Genomic DNA, 25,243 nt, shown 5'->3' on the forward strand with positions numbered 1-25,243 from the left:
TCAAAACATGGGATATTATGCAAACACACGCACACTGACTTTTTTGCATACCGTCCCAACAGATCCATAGATGCTGCTATCTCAATTGCTCTCCACACTGCCCTCACCCACCTAGATAAGAGTAATACCTATGTGAGAATGCTGTTCATAGACTACAGCTCAGCATTCAACACCCTTCGTCCCCTCAAGCACGTCACCAAGCTTTAGTACTGTGGGTCTGAACAGCTCCCTCTGCAACTGGATCCTGGACTTCCTTACGGGCCGACCCCAGGTGGTGAGGGTAGGCTACATCACCTCCTCCACGCTGACTTTCAACACAGGGGCCCCACAGGGGTGTGTGCTTATGTAACGGATGTGAAACGGCTAGCTTAGTTAGCGGTGCGCGCTAAATAGCGTTTCAATCGGTGACGTCACTTGCTCTGAGACCTTGAAGTAGTAGTTCCCCTTGCTCTGCAAGGGCCGCGGCTTTTGTGGAGCGATGGGTAACGATGCTTCGTGGGTGACTGTTGTTGATGTGTGCAGAGGGTCCCTGGTTCGCGCCCGGGTATGGGCGAGGGGACGGTCTAAAGTTATACTGTTACACTTAGTCCTCTCCTGTACGCCTTGTTCACCCACGACTGCATGGCCAGGCATGACTCCAACCCAATCATCAAGTTTACTGACGACACGACGGTGGTAGGACAGATGACCGTTGATGATGTGTCAGCCTACAGGGAGGAAGTCAGTGACCTGGCAGTGTGGTGCCAGAGCAACAACTTCTCCCTCAATGTCAGTAAGACCAAGGAGCTGATCGTGGACCACAGGAAACAGGGGCGTGAGCACGCCCCCATCCACATTGACAGGGCTGCAGTAGAGCAGGTCGAGAGCTTCAAGTTCCTCTCTGTCCAAATCAATAAAGACTTAAAATGGTCCAAACACATGTGCACAGTTGTGAAGAAGGCGCATCAACGCCTCTTCTCCCTCAGGAGATTAGAAAGAGTTTGGCATTGGCCCTCAAATCCTCAAAGTTCTACAGCTGCACCATTGAGAGCATTTTGACTGGCTGCATCCCTGCCTGGTATGGCAATAGCACTGCCCTCGATCACATGGCGCTACAGAGGGTGGAGTGGACAGCCCAGTGCATCATTTGGGCCGAGCTCCCTACCATCCAGGACATTTATATCAGGCGGTGTGGTGGAAAGGCCCGGAAAATCGTTAAAGACTCCAACCACCCAAGCCATAGACTATTCTCTCTGTTTCCGCACGACAAGCCGTACCGGTGCGTCAAGTCTGGCACCAACAGGCTCTTGAACGGCTTCTATCAATACGATTGATAAATAGCTAACAAAATAGCTACACGGACTATCTGAGTTAAACTTGTATATTTATTGACCTAGTTTTGTTTTTACGCAGACTCACATTGCCCTACACACTCACTCACACACACTCACTCCATCTGCTCAATCACACATAATATGCACATACATTTATATTCATACCTTGTATATTTATTGACCTAGTTTTGTCTTTACGCACACTCTACACACCCACCCACACACCCACTCACATACAAGCTGCTTCTACTCTGTTTATCTTCTATCCTGTTGCCTAGTCCCCTTACCCCTATACATATCTACCTCCATCACTCCAGTATCCCTGCACATTGTAAATATGGTATTGAACTGAGCCTGTATATAGTATGGTATTGAACTGAGCCTGTAAAGAGTATGGTACTGAACTGACCCTGTATATAGTATGGTATTGAACTGACCCTGTATATAGTATGGTATTGAACTGACCCGGTATATAGTATGGTATTGAACTGAGCCTGTAAAGAGTATGGTATTGAACTGACCCTGTATATAGTATGGTATTGAACTGACCCTGTATATAGTATGGTATTGAACTGACCCTGTATATAGTATGGTATTGAACTGAGCCTGTAAAGAGTATGGTACTGAACTGACCCTGTATATAGTATGGTATTGAACTGACCCTGTATATAGTATGGTATTGAACTGACCCGGTATATAGTATGGTATTGAACTGAGCCTGTAAAGAGTATGGTATTGAACTGACCCTGTATATAGTATGGTATTGAACTGACCCTGTATATAGTATAGTAATGAACTGACCCTGTATATAGTATGGTATTGAACTGACACACACACACACACACACACACACACACACACACACACACACACACATACACACACACACACACACACACACTCAGAAATAATGTAATTTCATGGCTTTCTTTCTCAGAGTCCGGGTGGCCTGCCACAAGCTGACCAACCACCACATCTTCACCAACCTCATCCTGGTCTTCATCATGCTGAGCTCTGTGTCTCTGGCTGCTGAGGACCCCATACGCAACTTCTCTGCACGCAACATTGTATGTAGGCTGCAGCAGCAGCCTTTTCTCTGACATTCAAAATAACATTTAAAGCTGCAATATGTAACTTTTTGGGCGACCCGACCAAATGTACATATAAATGTGAGATATAGATCCGCCATTCTCATTGAAAGCAAGCATAAGAAGAGGTAGATCTGTTCTATGTGCGCTATTTCAATGCTTCCTGTTCTTAACTTGCGCTTTTGCATCGTTTACTTCCGGGTTTTGTACACCAGCTTCAAACAGCTGTAAAAAACAATATTTTTGGTAATTGAAAATATATTTCTTAGTGGTTTAGATGGTAATTAGGCAAACTATTAGAACCAACCAGGAAATGGCGGGGCCAATTCTGCATATTGCACCTTTAATAGCACCAAGATGATGTCTACTTCCATGAAAGCAATTTTACAGTAATTTTACAGTAATGACATTAAGATCATGTTTAATGGTAATATGGAATATCCATGTTAAAAACAAAACTTGAACTAAAAACTCAAACCTGTACTTTTGTTAACAATTTAGGACGGTTGATGCATTCTGAAGTTGTTGATGTCATGTGGTGATGCCTTGGCCTCCTGTTAAACTTTCACATTGCCTTTTGCAGATACTTGGTTATTTTGACTATGCTTTCACGGCAATCTTTACTGTTGAGATCCTGTTGAAGGTAAATGCTTTCCCCCTGTGTGTGTGTGTGCTGTGCTCTACTGCTTGTGTGGTAACACTCCAACCTTCTCGTTGCTTTCCAGATCCTAGGCTATGCAGATTATGTCTTCACTAGTATGTTTACCTTTGAGATCCTGTTGAAGGTAACCTGGTTTCTATGACAACCATAGCCTTGCTGCACTCCCCTGTCTACTGTACGTCGCCTGCTTGTACTTTGTCTGTCAGCAACCATCACGGCACCTCTTTTTAATCACAAACGGACCTGAAGCTCAATAGAAAACATCAGTTGTTATTCGATGAGTTGTTATTATTTTAATTTGGAGCCAAAAGAGGGGGCAATATATATTTGTGTACATTTTTCGAGAGTAGCATGATCCACTGCATTCTTATTGGGTCCAGTTTAAACTGCACCCTGTAAAGATGAGGGTTCATGGTAGGTCACCTCTTTGTGAATCTCCACCATAGAGATTCCTACCCTGGTTGCCAGATCTGTTTCTCCTTTAGCCAACAAGTTCTGAGTTTGGCCTGAACTAAAGCATAAACAGATCTGGCATCCGCATCCTATTGGTATGATGTTGCCATCCCATCCCCCGCGAGTACTTCCACAGAATGTGCATGAAACCACGACACACATGAATGACTCTGAAGCAATTTGACTACTCTTTTGAATGTAACCTTACCCCCCCACCCCTCCCCAGTTTGAGCAATCTTTGCAGTTTGAGCGATCTTTGTTAAAATCTTTATAGGAAATGAATAGCAATATCTCTGAAATAATGTGTCCAATGTCAGAACAGTTCTCATTTGTCTATGTTTTAAATGTCGTTGCCTGTGTGCTGTCATGTGTGTGTGTGTGTGTGTGTGTGTGTGTGTGTGTGTGTGTGTGTGTGTGTGTGTGTGTGTGTGTGTGTAAGAGAGAGAATATGTGCAGGTGTCGACGATTGTCTGATATGCAATTAAATGTGTACTTTGTTGTGTCTGAGTTTCTGTAGAAACCCATTTGTCTGGCATTGATTATCACATCGAGAAGCATGCGTAGGCGTTTCAGTAAGAGATCTGTGTGTAGGTGGACGTGTTTCACTATACTTGTGTGGACCAGAAGTCCCCACAAGAGTGTCCCCACAAGGAAAAAGGCTATTTCTAGGGGATTTAGGGTTAATGTTAAAATTAGTGGGAGGATTAGGATTAGGGTTAATGGGAATCAATTGTTTGTCCCCACAAGGTTTGACAAACAAGACGGTGTGTGTTTGTCTGCCCACGTCTATGTCATCTACAGTTATGGCTAAAGCTGTTGTGTCTAGTAAGGGGACAGCCCAGTGTATAAGTTCAGGATATCTGATGCCAGTATCTCTGTGCTCTCCAGATGACAGCGTTTGGGGCTTTCCTCCATAAAGGAGCCTTCTGCAGGAACTACTTCAACCTGCTGGACCTACTGGTGGTGGGAGTCTCTCTGGTGTCCTTCGGCATTCAGTACGTAACCAATTTATCCATCCAACAATCAAGCAACCAACCAATGTGGCCATAACTGTCTCTGTTTGGTGTTTAGGTCATCCGCCATCTCTGTGGTGAAGATCCTGCGTGTGCTGAGGGTGCTGCGGCCCCTGAGGGCCATCAACAGAGCCAAGGGCCTCAAGGTGAGACAGGGGTCCAGTTGGCCACAGTGGAACAACTGTTTAACAACGCATCCAGAGAAAAACAGTTCTAACTAGCACACTTCCACAAAGGAACCGGCCGCTGAAATCTCCTGCAAATCATCATGCTAAGGGTAGAGGGTTCAATGAGGTTAATTCGTCCCTTAATTCTCTCTCGTCTCCTCTGTTTTTGACCCCTGACCCTGCAGCATGTGGTCCAGTGTGTATTTGTGGCCATCAGGACCATTGGTAATATCATGATCGTCACCACGCTGCTACAGTTCATGTTCGCCTGCATAGGAGTGCAGCTCTTCAAGGTACCTACCTCCATTGCAGTATGACGGAATGAGTGTTGTGTGTGCAATTTATTATACAGTTGAAGTCGGAAGTTTACATACACCTTAGCCAAATACATTTAAACTCAGTTTTTCACAATTCCTGGCATTTAATCCTAGTAAAAATTCCCTGTCTTAGGTCAGTTAGGATCACCACTTTATTTAAAGAATGTGAAATGTCAGAGAGAATGATTTATTTCAGCTTTTATTTATTTCGTCACATTCCCAGTGGGTCAGAAGTTTACATTCACTCAATTAGTATTTGGTAGCATTGCCTTTAAATTGTTTAACTTGGGTCAAACGTTTCGGGTAGCCTTCCACAAGCTTCCCACAATAAGTTGGGTGAATTTTGGCCCATTCCTCCTGACAGAGCTGGTGTAACTGAGTCAGGTTTGTAGGCCTCCTTGCTCGCAAACGCTTTTTCAGTTCTGCCCACAAATGTTCTATAGGATTGAGGTCAGGGCTTTGTGAAGGCCACTCCAATACCTTGACTTTGTTGTCCTTAAGCCATTGTGCCACAACTTTGGAAGTATGCTTGGGGTCATTGTCCATTTGGAAGACCCATTTGCGACCAAGCTTTAACTTCCTGACTGATGTCTTGAGATGTTGCTTCAATATATCCACATAATTATCCTACCTCATGATGCCATCTATTTTCTGTAGTGCACCAGTCCCTCCTGCAGCAAAGCACCCCCACAACAAGATGCTGCCACCCCCGTGCTCCACGATTGGGATGTGTTCCTCGGCTTGCAAGCCTCGCCTTTCTCCTCCAAACAACAATAGTCATTATGGCCAAACAGTTCTATTTTTGTTTCATCAGACCAGAGGACATTTCTCCAAAAAGTATGATCTTTGTCCCCATGTGCAGTTGCAGATTGTAGTCTGGCTTTTTTATGGCGGTTTTGGAGCAGTGGTTTTGTCCTTGCTGAGTGGTCTTTCAGGTTATGTTGATATAGGACTTGTTTTACTGTGGATATAGATACTTTTGTACCTGTTTCCTCCAGCATCTTCACAAGGTCCTTTGCTGTTGTTCTGGGATTTATTTGCACTTTTCACACCAAAGTACGTTCATCTCTAGGAGACAGAAAGTGTCTTCTTCCTGAGCGGTATGACGGCTGCGTGGTCCCATGGTGTTTATACTTGCGTACTATTGATTGTACAGCTGAATGTGGTACCTTCAGGCGTTTTGAAATTGCTCCCAAGGATGAACCAGACTTGTGGAGGTCTACAATTTTTTTTTTTTTACATCTTGGCTAATTTTTTTTCCCATGATGTCAAGCAAAGAGGCACTGAATTTGAAGGTAGGCCTTGAAATACATCCACAGGTACATCTCCAATTGACTCGAATGATGTCAATTAGCCTATCAGAAGCTTCGAAAGCCATGACATCATTTTCAGGAATTTTCCAAACTGTTTAATTAAAGGCACAGTCAACTTAGTGTATGTCAATTTCTGACCCACTGGAATTATGATACAGTGAATTATAAGTGAAATAATCTGTCCGTAAACAATTGTTGGAAAAATGACTTGTGTCATGTACAAAGTAGATGTCCTAACCGACTCGCCAAAATTATAGTTTGTTAACAAGAAATTTGTGGAGTGGTTGAAAAACACTTAGGTTGGAGTCAATAAAACTTGTATGAAAACTTCCGACTTCAACTGTATGTGTGTGGTAGTGTGTGATAGAATAGCAGCTGTTGATGTTCTGTTCTCTCGCTCAGGGCAAGTTCTATCGCTGCACAGACGAGGCCAAGTCCAGCCCAGAGGAATGCAAGTGAGTTGGATTGCGCTCCATTTTCCCCTCCTTGCGCTATGCTGGATACAATTGTAAGCTTACCGTTGTGCGTGTGCATATGTCTGTATGCTAATGTGTCACACAGATATGTCAATCTGTGTGTAAAAGTGTAACTTCTTCTTCTCTCCTCGCGTAGAGGCACATACATTCTGTATAAGGATGGCGACACAGTGTTGCCTGCGGTCAGGGAGAGGATCTGGTACAACAGTGACTTCAACTTTGACAACGTCCTCATGGCTATGATGGCTCTGTTCACCGTCTCTACATTTGAAGGCTGGCCTGCGTAAGAGCCTCTCACAGATACGCACACGCACACACACGCAGCGAAAGCGTACGTGAACATACACACTCCTACGTATGTCCAGACGTTCATTTTGACCACACGTCTCACTGATTAGTGTGCGTTTGTTTCTGTGGCTCAGTCTGCTGTACAAGGCCATCGACTCCAACAGAGAGAATATGGGTCCCATCTACAACTACCGCGTGGAGATCTCCATCTTCTTCATCATCTACATCATCATCATCGCCTTCTTCATGATGAACATCTTTGTCGGTTTCGTCATCGTCACCTTCCAGGAGCAGGGAGAGAAAGAGTACAAGAACTGTGAGCTGGACAAAAACCAGGTAAGAGTCGTGTATGTGTGTGTGTGTGTGTGTGTGTGTGTGTTTGATTAACTCTGTGTTCTCTCTACCCTCTCTAGCGTCAGTGTGTAGAGTATGCTCTGAAGGCTCGTCCACTGCGGAGGTACATCCCTAAGAACCCCTACCAGTATAAGTTCTGGTATGTGGTTAACTCCACTGGCTTTGAGTACGTCATGTTCGTTCTCATCATCCTCAACACACTGTGTTTGGCGATCCAGGTGAGTCCCTACTGCCAGCCCTCTATAGCCCTAAATAGGCCTCTATGGCCCTCTATGGCCCTCTATAGCCCTATATAGCCCTCTATAGCCCTAAATAGGCCTCTATGGCCCTCTACAGCCCTCTATAGCTCTATATAGCCCTCTATAGCTCTATATAGCCCTCTATAGCCCTTTATAGCCCTCTATGGCCCTATATGGCCCTCTATAGCCCTATATTGCCCTCTATGGCCCTCTATATGCCTCGATAGCCCTCTATAGCTCTAAATAGCCCTATATAGTCCTCTATAGCTCTAAATAGCCTTCTATAGCCCTCTATATGCCTATATAGCCCTCTATAGCTCTAAATAGCCCTATGTAGCCGTCTATATTCCTATATGGCCCTCTATAGCTCTAAATAGCCCTATATAGCTCTAAATAGCCCTATATAGCCCTCTATATGCATATATAGCCCTCTATAGCTCTAAATAGCCCTATATAGTCCTCTATAGCCTTCTATAGCCCTCTATATGCCTATATAGCCCTCTATAGCTCTAAACAGCCCTATAAAGCCCCCTGTAGCTCTAAATAGCCCTATATAGCTCTAAATAGCCCTCTGTAGCCCTCTATATGCCTATATAGCCCTCTATAGCTCTAAATAGCCCTATATAGCCCTTTATAGCTCTAAATAGCCCTCTGTAGCCCTCTATATGCTTATATAGCCCTCTATAGCCCTATATAGCCCCCATAGCCTTCTATAGCCCTCTCTCTGTTCTCTCTCTGTGTCTGAGTCTATTTCTCTGTCCCTCTGTGTCTCTCTGTGCCTGGGTCTATTTCTCTGTCCCAATATGTGTCTCTGTGTCGGGGTCTATTTCTCTGTCCCTCTGTGTATCTCTGTGTCTCTATGTCGGGGTCTATTTCTCTGTCCCTCTATGTCTCTCTGTGTTCTGTGTACAGTGGGGCAAAAAAGTATTTAGTCAGCCACCAATTGTGCAATTTCTCCCACTTAAAAATATGAGAGAAGCCTGTAATTTTCATCATAGGTACACTTCAACTATGACCTGCAAAATTAGAAAAAGAAATTCAGAAAATCACATTGTAGGATTTTTAATTAATTTATTTGCAAATTATGGTGGAAAATAAGTATTGTATATATATGTCTGTACCTCAGTCCCATCTCATCATCCTTCTTTCTGCTCTTTAATGCCCCTTTCTATCTCATCCTCCGACCCCCTCTCTCTCTCTCCCTCTCTCTCCATTTCCTCAGCACTATGGCCAGTCCCACCTGTTCAACTACGCCATGGACGTCCTCAACATGGTCTTCACTGGCGTCTTCACCGTGGAGATGATCCTCAAACTGATTGCCTTCAGACCCAGGGTGAGTCAGCCTGCCTCTCAGCTTGCATCATAGACCAGTTAACTCACCCCTCTCACTCCTCTCATCCCCCTGTCTTTCTGTCAAGCATTTCCCTCTGTAGTATTGACCTTAACACCCCCCTCCCCCGCTCACCCTTTCCCTCTCTACTTCTTACCCTCCACTGACCCTCCTACCCCTCTCCCTACCTCCCCCTGCGGTGCGCTCTGTACCCTGGCCTGTAGGGGTATTTTGGAGACGCCTGGAACGTCTTCGATGCCCTGGTGGTGATCGGCAGCGTAGTTGACATCATTCTCAGTCAGGTAGATGTGAGTATTGTAATAGACCTGCCCTCCTCTCTGCCCCCTCTCTTCCTTCCTTCCTTCCTTCCTTCCTTGCCTCCCTCACCTTTTTCTAGACTCACTCCTAAAGCCAGTCTGTTGGCTCCTTGGCCTAGTGTTGAACCTCTTTCAGGGCTGGTCACCCATAGGTCTTGATCAGGGTTCCCTAACTGGCGTCACGGCCCGCGGATGGTTTTATTTGCCCCCCCCCCCATGTTCTCTGAGCAAAAAAAACTACATTTATTTTTTTTATTTTTTTGGCATCTTCATTTTTGGACTTCAAAATATAATAAAACCACCAGGAAATCAACTCCAAGTGATTGGTTTGAAATGATTGTGTTTTAGTCAAATATTATATCTGTTTGGGCTTCTTGCAGTCAATTTGCAGTCTACAAATGATTTGTAAATATGTTTCGGGCCCCCTGACCGTCCGCTCAAGAAAAAAATCGCCCCCGCCGCTGAATTTTAGGAGATGATCCCTGGTCAGGACTGGTGTTGGGTCTAGGTCTATGGTGGCCAGTTACTCAGCACTGTGTCGGCACTGTGTCAGTGAGAAACGTGTAATATCTTATAGAGGGTTGTAGAGGGTTCATAACAGATCACAGTCAGAAGAACTTCATTCGCTGTTTCATATGTATCAGTTGGGCTACTTAGAGGCATGCGCGACAGAAGCCTGCTGAGGGGAGGGCGGGCTCATAACAATGGCTGGAATGGAGTTTAAGGAATGGTATCAAACGCATGTGTTTGATGTGTTTCGATACCATTCTATTCATTCCATTCCCGCCATTACTACGAGCCCGCCCTCCCCGGTTAAGGTGCCTCCGGCCGCTTTGTATTCTCACAGACAAGTGCCACTCAGACGCTTTTTCTACTTGTTGCCCGTATTCTTTCATGTCTTAACTCATTTGTATTTTCACATATCTCTATCCTTCTCATTCTCTCTTTCTGCTTCTGTGTCTCTCTCTGTCCTCTTCTCTTTTTGTCCGTGGACTGGCGCTTACAGCACTATTTCGCCGATGCATGGAACACGTTTGATGCCTTAATTGTTGTCGGTAGCGTCGTTGACATTGCAATCACTGAGATCAATGTAAGTAGCCATCTTCACGCCACTTGTCCCGCAGCACTATTGGAGGGAATGCCTTGCAACAACGTCAGGGTTGCATTCGAGATCTCAAAATTGTTTCACGTCCCAGACATGTTCATTGACTATCCTCTTGATAAAGGTGTTGCTCTATCTAGCTGTTTAGTAGCAGTGATAATCATGAATGCAACCCTATGATCCTTGGAGATCAAAATGTGATATGGGATGTCTATAAATGTGATGACAACATATTTTTACGATTTTATAATGATAGGACAGTTTTGAAACACTCAGTGGTATTCAAAGTCGGGGTCACTGGGGAATTGCTGTGGGGCCAAAAAAGATACAAATAAACTTTTATTTGAAAAAAAATGACAAAATACTAAGAGTACAGATTATTGTATGGGACAGTATATAACATTTGAGAAATGTAATTAAATTGAGTAAATGTATTGATTGGTTTCTTTTCATTTTGATACGAGGGATGAAAATGTAATGAATTGATTTTTTTTTTAATGTAAAAATCTAAAAGTACCGAATTGAAGGTTGTGTCATTTTGATTTGGGGTGTGGTGGGTTCGCCCGAGAAATTCAAGTGGAAAAGAAATGGGGTCCCCCGCTGAAGAAGTTGGAATACCGCAGCTATGAGGGTTATTGCAATGCCTCCCTCCAATAGGTTATCTAGATTAGTGATCCATGCTTGGTGCTGTTCTGGTAACTGTGTGTCATCATGACGTTTGTGTGGCTTTGTCTTTTGTTCTGTTTGGAACACAAATCTAAACACACACACACTGCCTTACACACATACACAAAAAAACACAGTGTCTTACCTACATGGTAAGTAAGCTAAGTGACCCTATATTATTCTATTAGTTATGTTAGTCATCTTATAACATACTCTCATAAATGTGTTTGACCAGTGAGTGACAATCACATTGGATATTTACTTTAAGTGATTTAAATATTCAACCGAGTTTGTATTTGTGGGACCCACTCGTTCTCAGGTACAGGTCACAGTTTTCTTTCTTCACCTGTGTAGAATTGAATGGCCCGTTTTATGTCCCGAACGTGCCACCGTGGTCATACTGTGCTTAAGCTCTTGTGATTCTGCTTTGCGTGAGCGGCAACGATGATGGTGTCCCGCCGATACTGATGCTTACTGTAACATGTCTGTTATGGATGGCTTTCTGATTCCCGAGCTGTATTAAAGAAGTTACGATCATATTGTTGCTGGGTTTGATTCAATCGACGATGAAGAAATGTAATGACATTGGGAAGCAGTGAAGTCATTATGCCAATGACAATGACTCATGGATGACATCAGTGATGAAGGTAGTCAAGGTGTTAGTGGTTAACCCAGACTTTTTGGTCTCAAGGCCCTGCCAGTGGTGAAGGTGATTGTGGAGCCAGGGGTAAGAAGCCCCTCCCACTACCCCTCTCTTCCTCATCGTCATCGTCATCGTCTCAGCACAGAGCTGTTTCTGTTGTCAGTCATGTCGTCACGTTCGTTTGGAATGAAATATGTTCTGAATGATATTCGTTCATGAGGATTTTTGTCTTGCCTGTTTTGTGGCCCGGTACCATGGACAAGATCTGTTTTGTGGCCCGGTACCATGGACAAGATCAGTTCTGTTTTGGGATCTTGTTTGTGTTGATGGTCATCTCATTATCAGTCTTTTGTTGTGTGCCTTTGTTCACGTTTGACCTGGGATCGCGTAGATGCTGTGGTTTTGCTTGTGTCTCAAGCATTCCCGCCGAGTCTGGAGGCACGTCCCTGTATGACTCCTAGGAGTGGGGACACTTGTATGTATGTGTATGTATGTGGCTGTGTATGCATTGCTTTCACACAAGTCGAGGACTGTTGCATGTTCCTCTACCTGAATGCGTACCCACATGCACTGATGTGCACCCACCCACACACACACACACACACACAAACTGCGTGTTGATCTCTGGCCTGCTCCTATCTGTGTGTTAAAGCAGCACCATCAGTCCTATGGAGGTTCCACCTCCTGTCTCTCTCTCTCTCTCTCTCTCTCTGTCTCAGAACACAGAGGACAGCGCTCGCATCTCCATCACATTCTTCCGCTTGTTCCGAGTCATGCGATTGGTCAAGCTGCTCAGCAGAGGGGAGGGCATCCGAACGCTCCTGTGGACCTTCATCAAGTCCTTCCAGGTGATAGAATAATCCACTCAGGGTTGACAGTGGAGTCATATGGGTCCGACTGTAACCGTACAGGTGAAGGTGCACCCTTCTCTTCCTGAGTCTGAACACACTCCTGAAACAGTCTTTCTCTCTCTTTGCATTCATTCCCAGGCTCTTCCCTATGTTGCCCTCCTGATAGCCATGCTATTCTTCATCTACGCTGTTATCGGCATGCAGGTAACTGGCAAACATTTCTCTTTTGAGTTGGCATTACGATTAGCTTATCTCCGGGACTTGTTTCTTCCTAACACACTGTGTTTGTTTGTTTCAGGTGTTTGGAAAGATCGCCATGGTAGACGGCACACAGATAAACCACAACAACAACTTCCAGACCTTTCCTCAAGCTGTCCTGATGCTCTTCAGGTGTGTGTGTGTACGTGTGTGACTAGTTTGTGTATTATGCGTCATCATATTGCGGTGCGCTAGGGACAAGTTTGGCGTCAGGTCAAACGCACGCGTGTGCGGTTATGGACGGTGAATAGTTGTGATAGTGTTGGGGTTATAACATGACTTGAATGTTCTCAGGTGTGCTACAGGCGAGGTGTGGCAGGAGATCATGCTGGCATGTCTGCCAGGGAAGCTGTGTGACTCCGAGTCAGACTACAACCCCGGAGAGGAGAGAACCTGTGGCAGCGGATTCGCCATCATCTACTTCATCAGCTTCTACATGCTCTGCGCCTTCCTGGTACACACACATACACACAGCATGTAGACACACACACACACACAAAGTCTTGTACAGCTAACCTTGTGGGGACACACAATTCAGTCCCATTTAAAATCCTATTTTCACTAACCTTAACCCTAACCCGTACTCTTACCCTAACCCAAAAACCTAACCTTGACCTTGACCCTAAACCTAAACCTAGCTCCTAACCCTAAATGTAATTCTAACCCTAACCCTAATTCTAACCTTAATCCTAAACCCCCTAGAAATAGCATTTGACCTCGTGGGGACTAACAAAATGTCTCCAGTTGGTCATATTTCTGTTCATTTACTATCCTCGTGGGGACTTCTGGTCCCCAGAAGAATCGTTAAACACGCCCACTGAGTGTTTCACTACCTCTGTTTCAGATCATCAACCTGTTCGTGGCTGTCATCATGGATAACTTTGACTATCTGACGCGGGATTGGTCCATTCTGGGTCCTCACCACCTGGATGAGTTTAAAAGGATCTGGTCTGAGTACGACCCTGAGGCTAAGTGAGTCTGCATTAACATCTGGACATACAGGACACACACACACACACACACACACGGTGGTGAGAAAAGTACTCAATTGTCATACTTGAGTAAAAATAAAAATACCTTCATAGAAAATGACTCAAGTAAAAAGTGAAAGTCACCCAGTAAAATACTACTTGAGTAAAAGTATCTGGTTTTAAATGTACTTATGGAAAAAATGAATAAAGTGCTATCTAGAACCTAAAAGGGTTCTTCAGCTGTCTCCATAGGAGAACCCTTTGAAGAACCCTTGTTGGTTCCAGGTAGAACACTTATGGTAGATATATTAAAACCAGACAGATTTTTTTGTGTAAATGCATTGACAGTTAAGGGGACATTCAAACACTCAGACATCATTTACAAACGCAGAATTTGTGTTTAGTGAGTCCGCCAGATCAGAGGCAGTAGGGATGACAATATGCTAAATTGATAAGTGTGTGAATTGGACTATATAGCTGTCCTGCCTGAGCATTCGAAATGTAACAAGTATTTTGGGGTATCAGGGAAAATATATGGGAGTAAAAAGTACATGTCTTCTTTATGAATGTAGTGAAGTAAAAGTTGTCAAATATAGAAATATTCAAGTACAGAAAAATGAATTAAGTAGTATTTCAAAGTATTTTTACTAAGTTACCTGTGCGCGCGTGCGCACACACACACACACACACACACCTGCAGTCATTAATCTACATTAGTTCTCCCTGTGTTGTTTCTGTATTTGGTGTTGCTGTCAGGAGTGTGTTGCCTTCAGTGTTGGTGTTGCTGTCTCTTTCAGGGGCAGGATAAAGCATCTGGATGTGGTGACCTTGCTGAGACGCATCCAGCCTCCTCTAGGCTTCGGCAAGCTGTGTCCACACAGAGTGGCCTGCAAGGTGTGCTTATGCACCCACACAAACACACACATTGTATTCAACACACCACACAAACACTGCACACGTTACACAAACGTTTCACACAAGGTGTTCATTTTTGTGGGCTCAATCTTGCCCTGGTTAACCCACACGGTTGCATAACCGTGACTCCTTTCAGAGATTGGTTGCCATGAACATGCCCCTGAACAGTGATGGCACGGTCATGTTTAACGCCACCCTGTTTGCCTTGGTGAGGACCGCTCTGAAGATCAAGACCGAAGGTGAGCAGTGCGGTCATCGCAGCACCAGCTGCTGTGGGCATTCAGCTTTGAGCATAGGCGAGCTTGGTATATTACACTACCGTGGCCCGAAAGGTAACCGAAAGGTTGCTGGATCGAATCCCAGAGCGGATAAGGTCTGTTGTTCTGCCCCTGAAGAAGGCAGTTAACCCACTGTTCTTAGGCATTCATTGAAAATAAGAATTTGTTCTTCACTGCCTAGTTAAATAAAGGTAAAAAAATTACACAACCTTTTATAGTAGGGGATTTAGTACTGCCTGTAGCCACAAGAGGGTGCTGCTGGGAGCTGACACAGGGACGATGTCTGAATGAGGACACGCAGTCGTCATCCAGTTTCTCAGAATGTACTGTACTCAAAATACTCGTATATACAGTGGCCCGCTAAATGGCTGGTTTGATTGGTCCAACACATTTACAAAGTGTTTGATTTCCTAGGCAACCTGGAGCAGGCCAATGAGGAGTTGCGAGCGGTCATCAAGAAGATCTGGAAGAGGACCAGCATGAAGCTGCTGGACCAAGTGGTGCCCCCTGCTGGCGGTCAGTAGAATGGCTCCAGCCTCTGTGACGTCTGTCTCCAGTAACTGGACGGTAGATGTAGCGTTAAACTCATGGCTAGCCTGGCTACAGAGGTGTGGCAGACTGCCCTGCGCAACCTGTACACTTCAAACATACAAATGCGCTGTGCAGACGCACATGCATAAGCAGGGTTATTGCTTATGCACTGTGTGTGTGAGGTCAGGGTGGCAACCCTATACTCCAGGCTGACCTGCGACAAAGCTTTCCCTCAGCAGTGGTACTACACACACTATGTTCATGGGACTTGTTGCATAGAGGTGCATGGATCGCTAACAGCATAGGTTATTAGCAGTCCCACATTAAGGATCAACTCGTTCATTGACATCAGTGATCCACTGTAATGCCGACCCTCTAGTGGAACAGTTTGCGTAGACTAATTATTGACAGGCAGTCGAGTCCTCTCTTTTAGTTGTCATGTGTCAATAGCTGTTAAAGCCTAGTCGTTTGACCACAGATAAGAGCAGGACCAGATAGAGGAGCAGACAGTCACTTCAGTTCAGAGAAACTCACCTTATCTGACTCTTATCTTGCCATCCACACCGAGTGTGCTCATATCAAAGGTCAAATAGAGGGTGCTTCTATAAGTCTGTAACCTGTACAAGTGTGTGGTGTGAAATGGAAATGTTTTTTTTTTTTTTGCATACCCCACTCCCCCTGCGACACCCTCAGAGAGTGGGGTCACAGCCAGGGATCCTGAAAATGCTCACTTCAGCCTGACTCTGGGGCTCCCTATTGATAGTCAGGCCAGGTTCAATCTGATATGGCACCCTATTCACTTTCTTGTGCACTTAGTAGTGTTCTTTATAGGGAGGGAATATGATTTTGGTTAGGACGCGGACTCACAGCACCCATGCGTTTCTGTGCAATGCCATGCTCAACTGTTTTGCTGTGTGTTCTTTTGTTGTCTCCCACTTGGCTGTCCTGAGCCGTACTATCCTAAACAGTCTATAGTGTCATGCTGTGCTGGTGTTGACCAACCTGTGATGTTTTCACTGTTCTCTAGTTTTCTGCAACCCACCCCTATTCGTCGTATTCATTTTATTTCCCTAGTTGTCATTTGCTGCACTATGCTTTGTGCTTTGGCTCTCTGATGCTTTGGCTCTGATGCTTGGCTCGTTCTAGCACTGCATGCTCTGCTATAACTACTAACTCATCTTGATCTCTCTCTCTCTTTCTGGCCAAGCTTCTCTTCACCACAGCTTTCCCTCCTCTTCCCTAGCCTCTCTCTCTCTCTCTCTATCTCTCTCTCTCTCTCTCTCTCTCTCTCTCTGCCATCCAGAATTTCCTGCAGCAGTTCTGTTTTTGGCCGGTGGCATGAAACTATTGTTGCCGCACTCTCTTGTGCCTTGTGTCCCCAGTCTGCTTACTAGCTAGCTGAGTGACACAGACCGCTGCTTCCTCTGTTCTCTACTGCTTCCCTGGCCTGCGCGTCGTTTTCACAGCTTAGATATACCAGTCTCTCTGCTGTAGTCTTCTTGTTAGATGCTTCTTAACTGTGGCGGTGTCCCTGTACTGTAGCTAGCTAAGCCTTAGGTAATAACAGCAGTACTGTAGCTAGCTGTGTGGTAGACTTTGGTGAGATGTGATTGTGGTTGGTTTGATAGAAAACAAACGTGACATCGCTTCATCTCCTGACTGTATTGAGTTGAGGCTCGTGTCTCTTTGTTGTTTAAAATTCTACTTTTCAGATCTGTTCGTATTTTGCCATATTTTCTGTTCATATAAATGCCACAGATAGTCTCTAGTGGGTAGAGCTGCCGATGTTGTTTTGAGAGGACTGGTGTGCTGATGTTTTGCTGGAGGTTTCTGTTGGCCGTCTTGTCAGAAGGTCAGGACTGTGCTCGGCTATGTTCTCTGTCACCACAGATCCAGGTACAGGTACAGGCCCAGGAAGAGAGCTGAGAAGCCGCTGAGGCTGTCACACTGGTCTGGTAGACACCAAACTGCAGTGTAGTGCTTGGTTAAAGTCCCATTTTGGTTTTCAGCTTTTTTGATTTCATATTTGAATACGTTACATGCCACAGACGGCTTTGCACAAAAGCTCAGTTGTCCCTAGAAAGTCAGCTACAGTGCCTGAGAATGATGGATAATACGGTGAGTGGTGGCATGGTGCGGTGCTGACAGTGGAGGCGTTTGTGTGGTCTGTTCACTCAGATGACGAGGTAACCGTGGGGAAGTTCTATGCTACCTTCCTGATACAGGACTACTTCAGGAAATTCAAGAAACGCAAAGAGCAAGGCCTGGTGGGAAGAAACTCATTCACCAGCCTGAACTCCACCATCGCTCTCCAGGTGAGTCTCAACTTCTGTACTGGACTGTACCATTTTACCTCCTCTAGGGCTGTAAACACTAACAAAAGTCCACTATTATAGCCAATCTGTATGTAATCAATATTTTTCAACTGCAGGTACAGTTGAAGTCGGGAGTTTACATACACCTTAGCCAAATACATTTAAACTCAGTTTTTCACAATTCCTGACCTTTAATCCGAGTAAAAATTCCCTGTCTTAGTTCAGTTAGGTGAAATGTCAGAATAATAGTAGAGAATGATTTATTTGAGCTTTTATTTCTTTCATCACATTCCCAGTGGGTCAGAAGTTTACATACACTCAATTAATATTTGGTAGCATTGCCTTTAAATTGTTTAACTTGGGTCAAATGTTTTGGGTAGCCTTCCACAAGCTTCCCACAATAAGTTGGGTGAATTTTGGCCCATTCCTCCTGACAGAGCTGATGTAACTGAGTCAGGTTTGTAGGCCTCCTTGCTCGCACACGCTTTTTCAGTTCTGCCAACAAATGTTCTATAGGATTGAGGTCAGGGCTTTGTGATGGCCACTCCAATACCTTAACTTTGTTGTCCTTAAGCCATTTTGCCACAACTTTGGAAGTATGCTTGGGGTCATTGTCCATTTGGAAGACCCATTGGCGACCAAGCTTTAACTTCCTGACTGATGTCTTAAGATGTTGCTTCAATATATCCACATAATTATTGTGAAGAGCACCAGTCCCTCCTGCAGCAAAGAACCCCCACAACATGATGCTGCCACCCCCTGTGCTTCACTGTTGGGATGGTGTTCTTCGGCTTACAAGCCTCCCCTTTTTTCCTCCAAAGATAACGATGGTCATTATGGCCAAACAGTTCTATTTTTGTTTCATCAGACCAGAGGACATTTCTCCAAAAAGTACGATCTTTGTCCCCATGTGCCGTTGCAAACCGTAGTCTGGCTTTTTTATGGCGGTTTTGGAGCAGTGGCTTCTTCCTTGCTGTGCGGCCTTTCAGGTTATGTCGATATAGGACTCGTTTTACTGTGGATATAGATACTTTTGTACCTGTTTCCTCCAGCATCTTCACAAGGTACTTTGCTGTTGTTCTGGGAGACAGAACGCGTCTCCTTCCTGAGCGGTACGATGGCTGTGTGGTCCCAGGATGTTTATACTTGCATACTATTGTTTATACAGATGAAGGTGATACCTTCAGGCGGTTTGCAATTGCTCCCAAGGATGAACCAGACTTGTGAAGGTCTTCAATTTTTTTCTGGGGTCTTGGCTGATTTCTTTTGATTTTCCCATGATGTCAAGCAAAGAGGCACTGAGTTTGAAGGTAGGCCTTGAAATACATCCACAGGTTCACCTCCAATTGACTCAAATTATGTCAATTAGCCTATCAGAAGCTTCTAAAGCCATGACATAATTTTCTGGAATTTTCCACCTGTTTAAAAGCACAGTCAATTTAGTGTATGTAAACTTCTGACCCATTGTAATTGTGATACAGTGAAATAATCTGTCTGTAAACAATTGTTGGAAAAATTACTTGTCATGCACAAAGTAGATGTCCTAACCAACTTGCTTCCAACTTCCAAAACTATAGTTTGTTAACAAGAAATTTGTGGAGTGGTTGAAAAACGAGTCCAACCTAAGTGTATGTAAACTTCCGATTTCCACTGTACCTGTAGAACTCACAATATAATGACCTTTGAAACAACAACTGATGACATGACTTACAAACCCAAATATGGGTGCTATTTTAGTAAGATAATTACACATTGATAAGGGTAAACAATATGTAACTGCTAGTTAGCGATAAATCACACTGAGTAGTGCTTTGCCCAATCACCACAGGACATCGGCAAAGCAGCAGGCCACTGCACCTGAACACACACAATGCTGCTTCTCTGGTCTGCACTTTGCTATTTCACCTCTGGCCGTGCTTGTAGCTGCAGACTATCCCTTTTATTATGAGAGATAAAGAGAACAGTGCTGTGCACACACCCCGCATTATCTACAGCTTTACAAAGCACCTCAGTATGTCTGGTCTGAGGGTCTTTGTGTGTACAGTTCACATGTGTGTATCTCTGTGTTTGTGTTCCTGCCGGCGCTCAGCTGCTCTCTTGTCGTCATTGCAGGCCGGTCTCCGCACACTGCATGATATTGGGCCTGAAATCCGCCGAGTCATATCATGTGACCTGCAAGACGAGGGCCTTGTCGACATTAACGCAGAAGACGGCGAGGAGATTTACAGGGTAAATCCCTGTCCCGGTTCATTCAATAAGCGCGCTTGATTTAGCTCACCCGACACGTTCAGTGGGCAGGGTTCGCTTTTTTACAGCCAATGGAATGGTCTCGAACTCTGTTCGTGGTTGCTGGGTGCTCTAAATCAAGTGCCTATTCAAACAGGTCCTTCGTTGACCCGCGGTTTGGGAGGAGCTTGCTTGCCTGTTAGGGGCTGCATGTTCATGGTGTGCTTGTTAGCAGTAGGTGACGTTTGCTGAGGGAACTAGGTTACGTAAGCTGAAACCCACCCTTGGTAGCTGTCATCAGGTTAATTGACTCCTAACTAAATGTCAAGGATAGTTACATTATCTTTAAACTTCTAGCAACCCAAAGGTTGCGTGTTCGAATCTCATCATGGACAACTTTGGCATTTGAGCTAATTAGCAACTACAGTACTTACTACTTTTTAGCTACTTAGCATGTTAGCTAATCCATTCCCTAACCTTAACCTAACGTGACTCGGGTTCGCTTCCGGCTCCCTCCATTCGATACAATAACACTCATTGCCTGTGAACTCAGAGCATGCAGATGACAGAGTTGTTCAACCCAGTGGTTTTTAAAGGCAATCCTCTTTCATAGCATGTTTAGCGCAAAAACTAAATGCACGGTTAATTTTAGTACCTTCATTATCTGTTGAACATCATTTAGTGAAGATTGGAATTAAGACCTCAATGACAAAGTGCCCTACCACCAGAACAGATCCAAAGCCAGTGGTTAAGTTTAGTCACTGTGTTTATTATGGTCATTTGTACTGTCGGTTCTGACAGTGTTGTCTCTACAGAGGAACGGCGTGATCTTCTCCAACCACACCAATCACGTTAACAGGGACCACCGGGGTTCCGCCCACCAGACAAACGTCACTCAGCGGCCCCTCCAGGTCCCTCCGCCTTCCTGCCACGCCTCCGTGGAGCCCTCCCAGGTCGGCTCTGAGGAGAGGGCAGGCGAACCCCACTGGTACAACTACTACTACCCCAAATCCCCCATATCCTCAAACGCCAACCTTAACAATGCCAACGTGCACCCTGTGCCCTCCCTGACAAACGGGGGGCAGCGCCGCTGTCTTCGCCGTGAGCACCCGTCTGCTAATGGGGCACCCTCTTCCAGCTCGCACCGCAAGATTGTTGACTTCGACACCCACACCACGGTCCAATCTGCAAGGTAACTTAAGATTCTTCTTTCTTGGCTGGGTCTCTCTGGTAAAAGAGGTCTCTTTCATTTATCTAGGTAAGTCAGTTAAGAACAAATTCTTATTTACAATGATGGCCAAACCCTAACCCAGACGACACTGGGCCAATTGTGCGCCGCCCTATGGGACTCCCAATCACGGCCCGGTTGTGATACAGCCTGGAATTGAACCAGGGTCTGTAGTGATGCCCTTTAATGAACTAGGTGATTATTTTAGTTGTGATTTCATGTGTGATGAGCACACACTGGTTACCTGCTTGCGTAATGCCTAGGAGCTGTGGAGCGCCAGTGTTGTAAAGTACTTAAGTAAAATACTTTAAAGGACTACTTAAGTAGTTTTGGGGGGGGTATCTGTACTTTACTTTAATATTGATATTTTTGACAACTTTTACATTTACTTCACTACATTCCTAAAGAAAATAATTTACTTTTTACTCCATTACCCTGGCACCCATAGAATGGATCTTTTCAGTACCGTTAATTCCTGCACCACGAGGGTCTCTATTCAATCTATCTAGCTGAAGCGTTACCGATTTGCGCAATAGAAATGTAAAAGAATTATCAGATTAAGCCGACATATGTAGCGTTTACCGTGAACGCAGGAACATTGCCTTTCAGTTTCAATCACGCTGCAACGAGGAACTTCAGCGATACGGATTGAATAGAGCCTAAGAGCTCTTCATGTTAAAATCCTGGAATTGTGTGTATTTATCAGCAACACACACACACACACTCCAGACCCATTCATTCATGACCACCTGACCTCACCGCTCCCGGTTTCCTCTGTATCCATCCACCTACCTTTCTTATTCATCACCAAATCTACTCTACACACAGATAGTATGTTACCTGTGGTGTTATTTCTATGATGTTTCGCCCTTTTTTTGGTGGTCATGTTTATTGTTTCATACGTCTCTGATTATTATTTCTGTTTGTCTCACATTACGGATTGTGTCTTGTCTGTGTCATTGCATGCCCTTCTCCTCCCTTGTCCCAAATGCAAATTATATACTACTACTACTACTGATTACGGTTGTAAACCATTTGACGAATTAATCTGTGTCTTATTTCAAATGCAGGGCTTTAGTCTGTGATCTGTATGTACTGTTACGTCACTTTTTCCTCAATCGGCCCTCAACTTCTGGTTGAACCTTTGACCTCAGGTCAGATTCAGGGGGTGTTCGTTACCCTACCGTTCGTAGAGAGGAGCCAGGGAGGGCAGACAGTGATGAAGACAGGGGCTCTGGGGAATACTTCAGCGGGGAAGAGTACCAGGAGGATGATATCATGTTGCACAAAGACAGGTATCACCATGGAAACCACTATGTCCTCTACTGTTCCTGCTGTTGACAAAGGTGGCTGTTGATTGATGATGTTGTTGTTCAGGATGTCCCGTAAGGAGTGTCAAGACCATCAACCGGACAGTCTCTGTGATGACCACCAGCAACCCATTTACCAGGATGGTGGGCGGTCGCCGAAGCGATGGTTTCTCCCCTCTACACCCCAGGGTGAGGTCCCTTGGTCACTGATTGGCTGATAAAGAGGACGATGTAACACTTGTAATTATGGCCCAAAGCTGTAACAAACATGGGTCTCTCTTGTGTTTGAACCTCTAGCCCTCCACAGACCCTCATTCAACTTTCATTGTCTGCGGAAACAAAGCAGTCAAGGCGATGACACCCCCTTGACCCCTTCGGTTCCCCTTCGAACAGCTCTACCCCTGCATCTGCTGCAGCAGCAGGTGGGTACCACTGAACCAAACTGATGTTTACCGTTATATCCACCGAAATATGCTAGACAGGACTCGCTACACGTACAATATGCACCCGTCTTCATTTAGGCAGTAGAATAAAGGTATGGTTTGACGCCCGTTAACCCCTTCATTAATCTGTTGCCAAGGTGATGGCGGTGGCTGGCCTGGACTCCAGCAGAGTCCCGCGTCTCTCTCCGTCACGCTCTCTACGCTCCTGGGCCACGCCCCCCATCTCCCCCAGCAGCAGGGACCACTCCCATTACTACACACCCCTCATCCAGGTGTGTGTGTGTGTGCGTGCATGCGTTGGTGTGTGGTAAGCAATGGCTGAGTGTATTGAGAGATACTATACATGTGTGAATGTAAACGTGTGGATTCATGTGTCTGTATTTATCCAGGTGGACTGGCGTGGGCTGAGCAGTGTGAGTAGCACCCCTGGCTCTGTGAGAAGGAGCACCTGGTACACTGACGTCCAAGAAGCCCCCCTAAGCCGTACTTACTCCCCCTTACAGCTCCAGATCCCACCTGAATATCGCAGGCAGTACCACCAGAACAGAGGCAGTGCTAACAGCCTAGTGGAGGCTGTGAGTAGCACTGACACACACACACACACACACACACACTTTGACTGATTGAATGATACATTTTTCCCTCTAATGTTTCAGGTGTTGATTTCAGAAGGCCTGGGGAAATACGCCAAGGACCCCAAGTTTGTGTCGGCGACCAAGCACGAGATCGCGGACGCCTGCGAGATGACCATCGACGAGATGGAGAGTGCCGCCAGCAACCTGCTGAACGGCAGTATGGGTAATGGGGCGGGGCCAACGGACACAGTGACTGGCACGAGCCTCATGGACCGCAATCTCGAGGACTACAGCGATGAGGAGCCGGACACGTGCGGGAAATACGAGGAGGATCTGACTGATGAGATGATATGCATCAGCACCCTATAGCAGTCACTCACACTAGACATAGGCTGCGTCTGACATGGCACCCTATTCCCTATAGTGTGCTTCTAGTGCACTATATAGGGAGCGATGTGCTTTTTGGATGCAGCCAACAACCATACAAACAAACAAACGAGAACAAAGTGCCTTTCTTTCTGTGGAATGAATGGATGGATGAAAACACTGCCAGCTGGAGAGGAGTGGAGTGGCACGCCAAAGATCCAACTTCAGAGGAGTCCCGCCCCTTCCTCTCCGTCTGTTTTGCAGCACCCAATGAAACAGAGAGTGAAATATAAGAGGGGGTTGTCCCAAAGGGGATGCAGTAATGTTGGGTTTCCTCCTCAACGACTTCATACAGAAATCACATATCAGTGAAATTAAGTTCCAGTCCTCAGCCATATCCCCCCTGCCTCCCGTTCGCCTTACCATCTGCACAAAGACACTAAGAGTAGTCAATCATAGATGGAGAGTAGCGGCCATTTTACAGACCGCATTTTGAAACTGTGAACAACCAACATGAGAAAACGGTGTATTCCAATATCACACTCACTCCTGCCCAACCAATCACTCTTCAGGGATGACTTAGCAGCCATAATATTTGAATGAAAATACAATCTATTAAATTGTAGGTGTATTTTAAACCCTAACAAAAATATTATTTGAAAGAGATGCTTTATATGTAGTTATTTATGGATCGTTACAGGTATAACATATTCCCCATGCCTATGAAATAGATAAGTATTGTTTTATTTGGAATGAATATGAAATTATATTTTATTATGTTTAGCCTTTTTTCTCTCACTACTTTTAAGGGGAATCATGTTGATTTAGAATTGATATGATGTCAAAGAGGTACTTTATCTCAAGTGCGCGTAGTTTGTTTCTACAGAAGTAGGGTTTGCCATTTACCAGCTTAGCTCACTGCCAACAGAAAATAACTAGTAACGCCAGGTTAGTGGGTTTGATTCCCAGGATCACCCATACGTAAAATGTATGCACGCAATGACTAAGACGCTTTGGATAAAAGCGGCTTCTGAAGGGCATACAGAAGGACAACTCGGTACTATCATGGAAATGTGTTTCTGTCCTCCCAACCTATAATGTGCAACAAAAGTGCTCTTTCAAAAAAAACACCAAAAAAGGGAAAATTATGCTTTAAAAAGACACAGCTATTGCCAATAAAGCTGTACGATTCAAATGCGTTTTTCCAAACGTGTCAAGGTCAACATAAACCCGGGT

At 45.0% G+C, this 25,243-nt stretch overlaps 1 protein-coding gene across 4 annotated transcripts in view; it reads left to right on the forward strand.

Annotated features, from left to right (window-relative positions):
- Positions 1 to 24,657, forward strand: part of LOC139416331 (voltage-dependent L-type calcium channel subunit alpha-1D-like) — a 90,204-nt gene extending 65,547 nt beyond the window's left edge. Inside the window, exons 21-50 of one of the 4 annotated variants that reach the window (XM_071164847.1) lie at positions 2,251 to 2,380; positions 2,985 to 3,044; positions 3,127 to 3,186; positions 4,404 to 4,510; positions 4,587 to 4,674; positions 4,881 to 4,988; positions 6,728 to 6,780; positions 6,938 to 7,084; positions 7,224 to 7,425; positions 7,503 to 7,661; positions 8,905 to 9,015; positions 9,237 to 9,314; positions 10,336 to 10,419; positions 12,460 to 12,588; positions 12,730 to 12,795; positions 12,890 to 12,981; positions 13,144 to 13,303; positions 13,694 to 13,821; positions 14,618 to 14,714; positions 14,872 to 14,974; positions 15,428 to 15,529; positions 17,723 to 17,859; positions 19,972 to 20,088; positions 20,901 to 21,277; positions 22,468 to 22,608; positions 22,691 to 22,812; positions 22,921 to 23,045; positions 23,204 to 23,338; positions 23,456 to 23,641; positions 23,723 to 24,143. In XM_071164847.1, the coding sequence (XP_071020948.1) occupies positions 2,251 to 2,380; positions 2,985 to 3,044; positions 3,127 to 3,186; positions 4,404 to 4,510; positions 4,587 to 4,674; positions 4,881 to 4,988; positions 6,728 to 6,780; positions 6,938 to 7,084; positions 7,224 to 7,425; positions 7,503 to 7,661; positions 8,905 to 9,015; positions 9,237 to 9,314; positions 10,336 to 10,419; positions 12,460 to 12,588; positions 12,730 to 12,795; positions 12,890 to 12,981; positions 13,144 to 13,303; positions 13,694 to 13,821; positions 14,618 to 14,714; positions 14,872 to 14,974; positions 15,428 to 15,529; positions 17,723 to 17,859; positions 19,972 to 20,088; positions 20,901 to 21,277; positions 22,468 to 22,608; positions 22,691 to 22,812; positions 22,921 to 23,045; positions 23,204 to 23,338; positions 23,456 to 23,641; positions 23,723 to 24,010 (3,892 nt within the window). In that variant the 3' untranslated portion in view covers positions 24,011 to 24,143. Of the gene's footprint in view, positions 1 to 2,250; positions 2,381 to 2,984; positions 3,045 to 3,126; positions 3,187 to 4,403; positions 4,511 to 4,586; positions 4,675 to 4,880; positions 4,989 to 6,727; positions 6,781 to 6,937; positions 7,085 to 7,223; positions 7,426 to 7,502; positions 7,662 to 8,904; positions 9,016 to 9,236; positions 9,321 to 10,335; positions 10,420 to 12,459; positions 12,589 to 12,729; positions 12,796 to 12,889; positions 12,982 to 13,143; positions 13,304 to 13,693; positions 13,822 to 14,617; positions 14,715 to 14,871; positions 14,975 to 15,427; positions 15,530 to 17,722; positions 17,860 to 19,971; positions 20,089 to 20,900; positions 21,278 to 22,467; positions 22,609 to 22,690; positions 22,813 to 22,920; positions 23,046 to 23,203; positions 23,339 to 23,455; positions 23,642 to 23,722 lie in introns of all 4 variants that reach the window. The other 3 variants (XM_071164848.1, XM_071164849.1, XM_071164850.1) reach the window with 3 other exon arrangements.
- The last annotated feature ends 586 nt before the right edge of the window (positions 24,658 to 25,243 follow it).

The sequence above is a fragment of the Oncorhynchus clarkii genome, chromosome 9, assembly GCF_045791955.1.
Source record: "Oncorhynchus clarkii lewisi isolate Uvic-CL-2024 chromosome 9, UVic_Ocla_1.0, whole genome shotgun sequence".
Taxonomy (NCBI): Eukaryota; Metazoa; Chordata; class Actinopteri; order Salmoniformes; family Salmonidae; genus Oncorhynchus; species Oncorhynchus clarkii.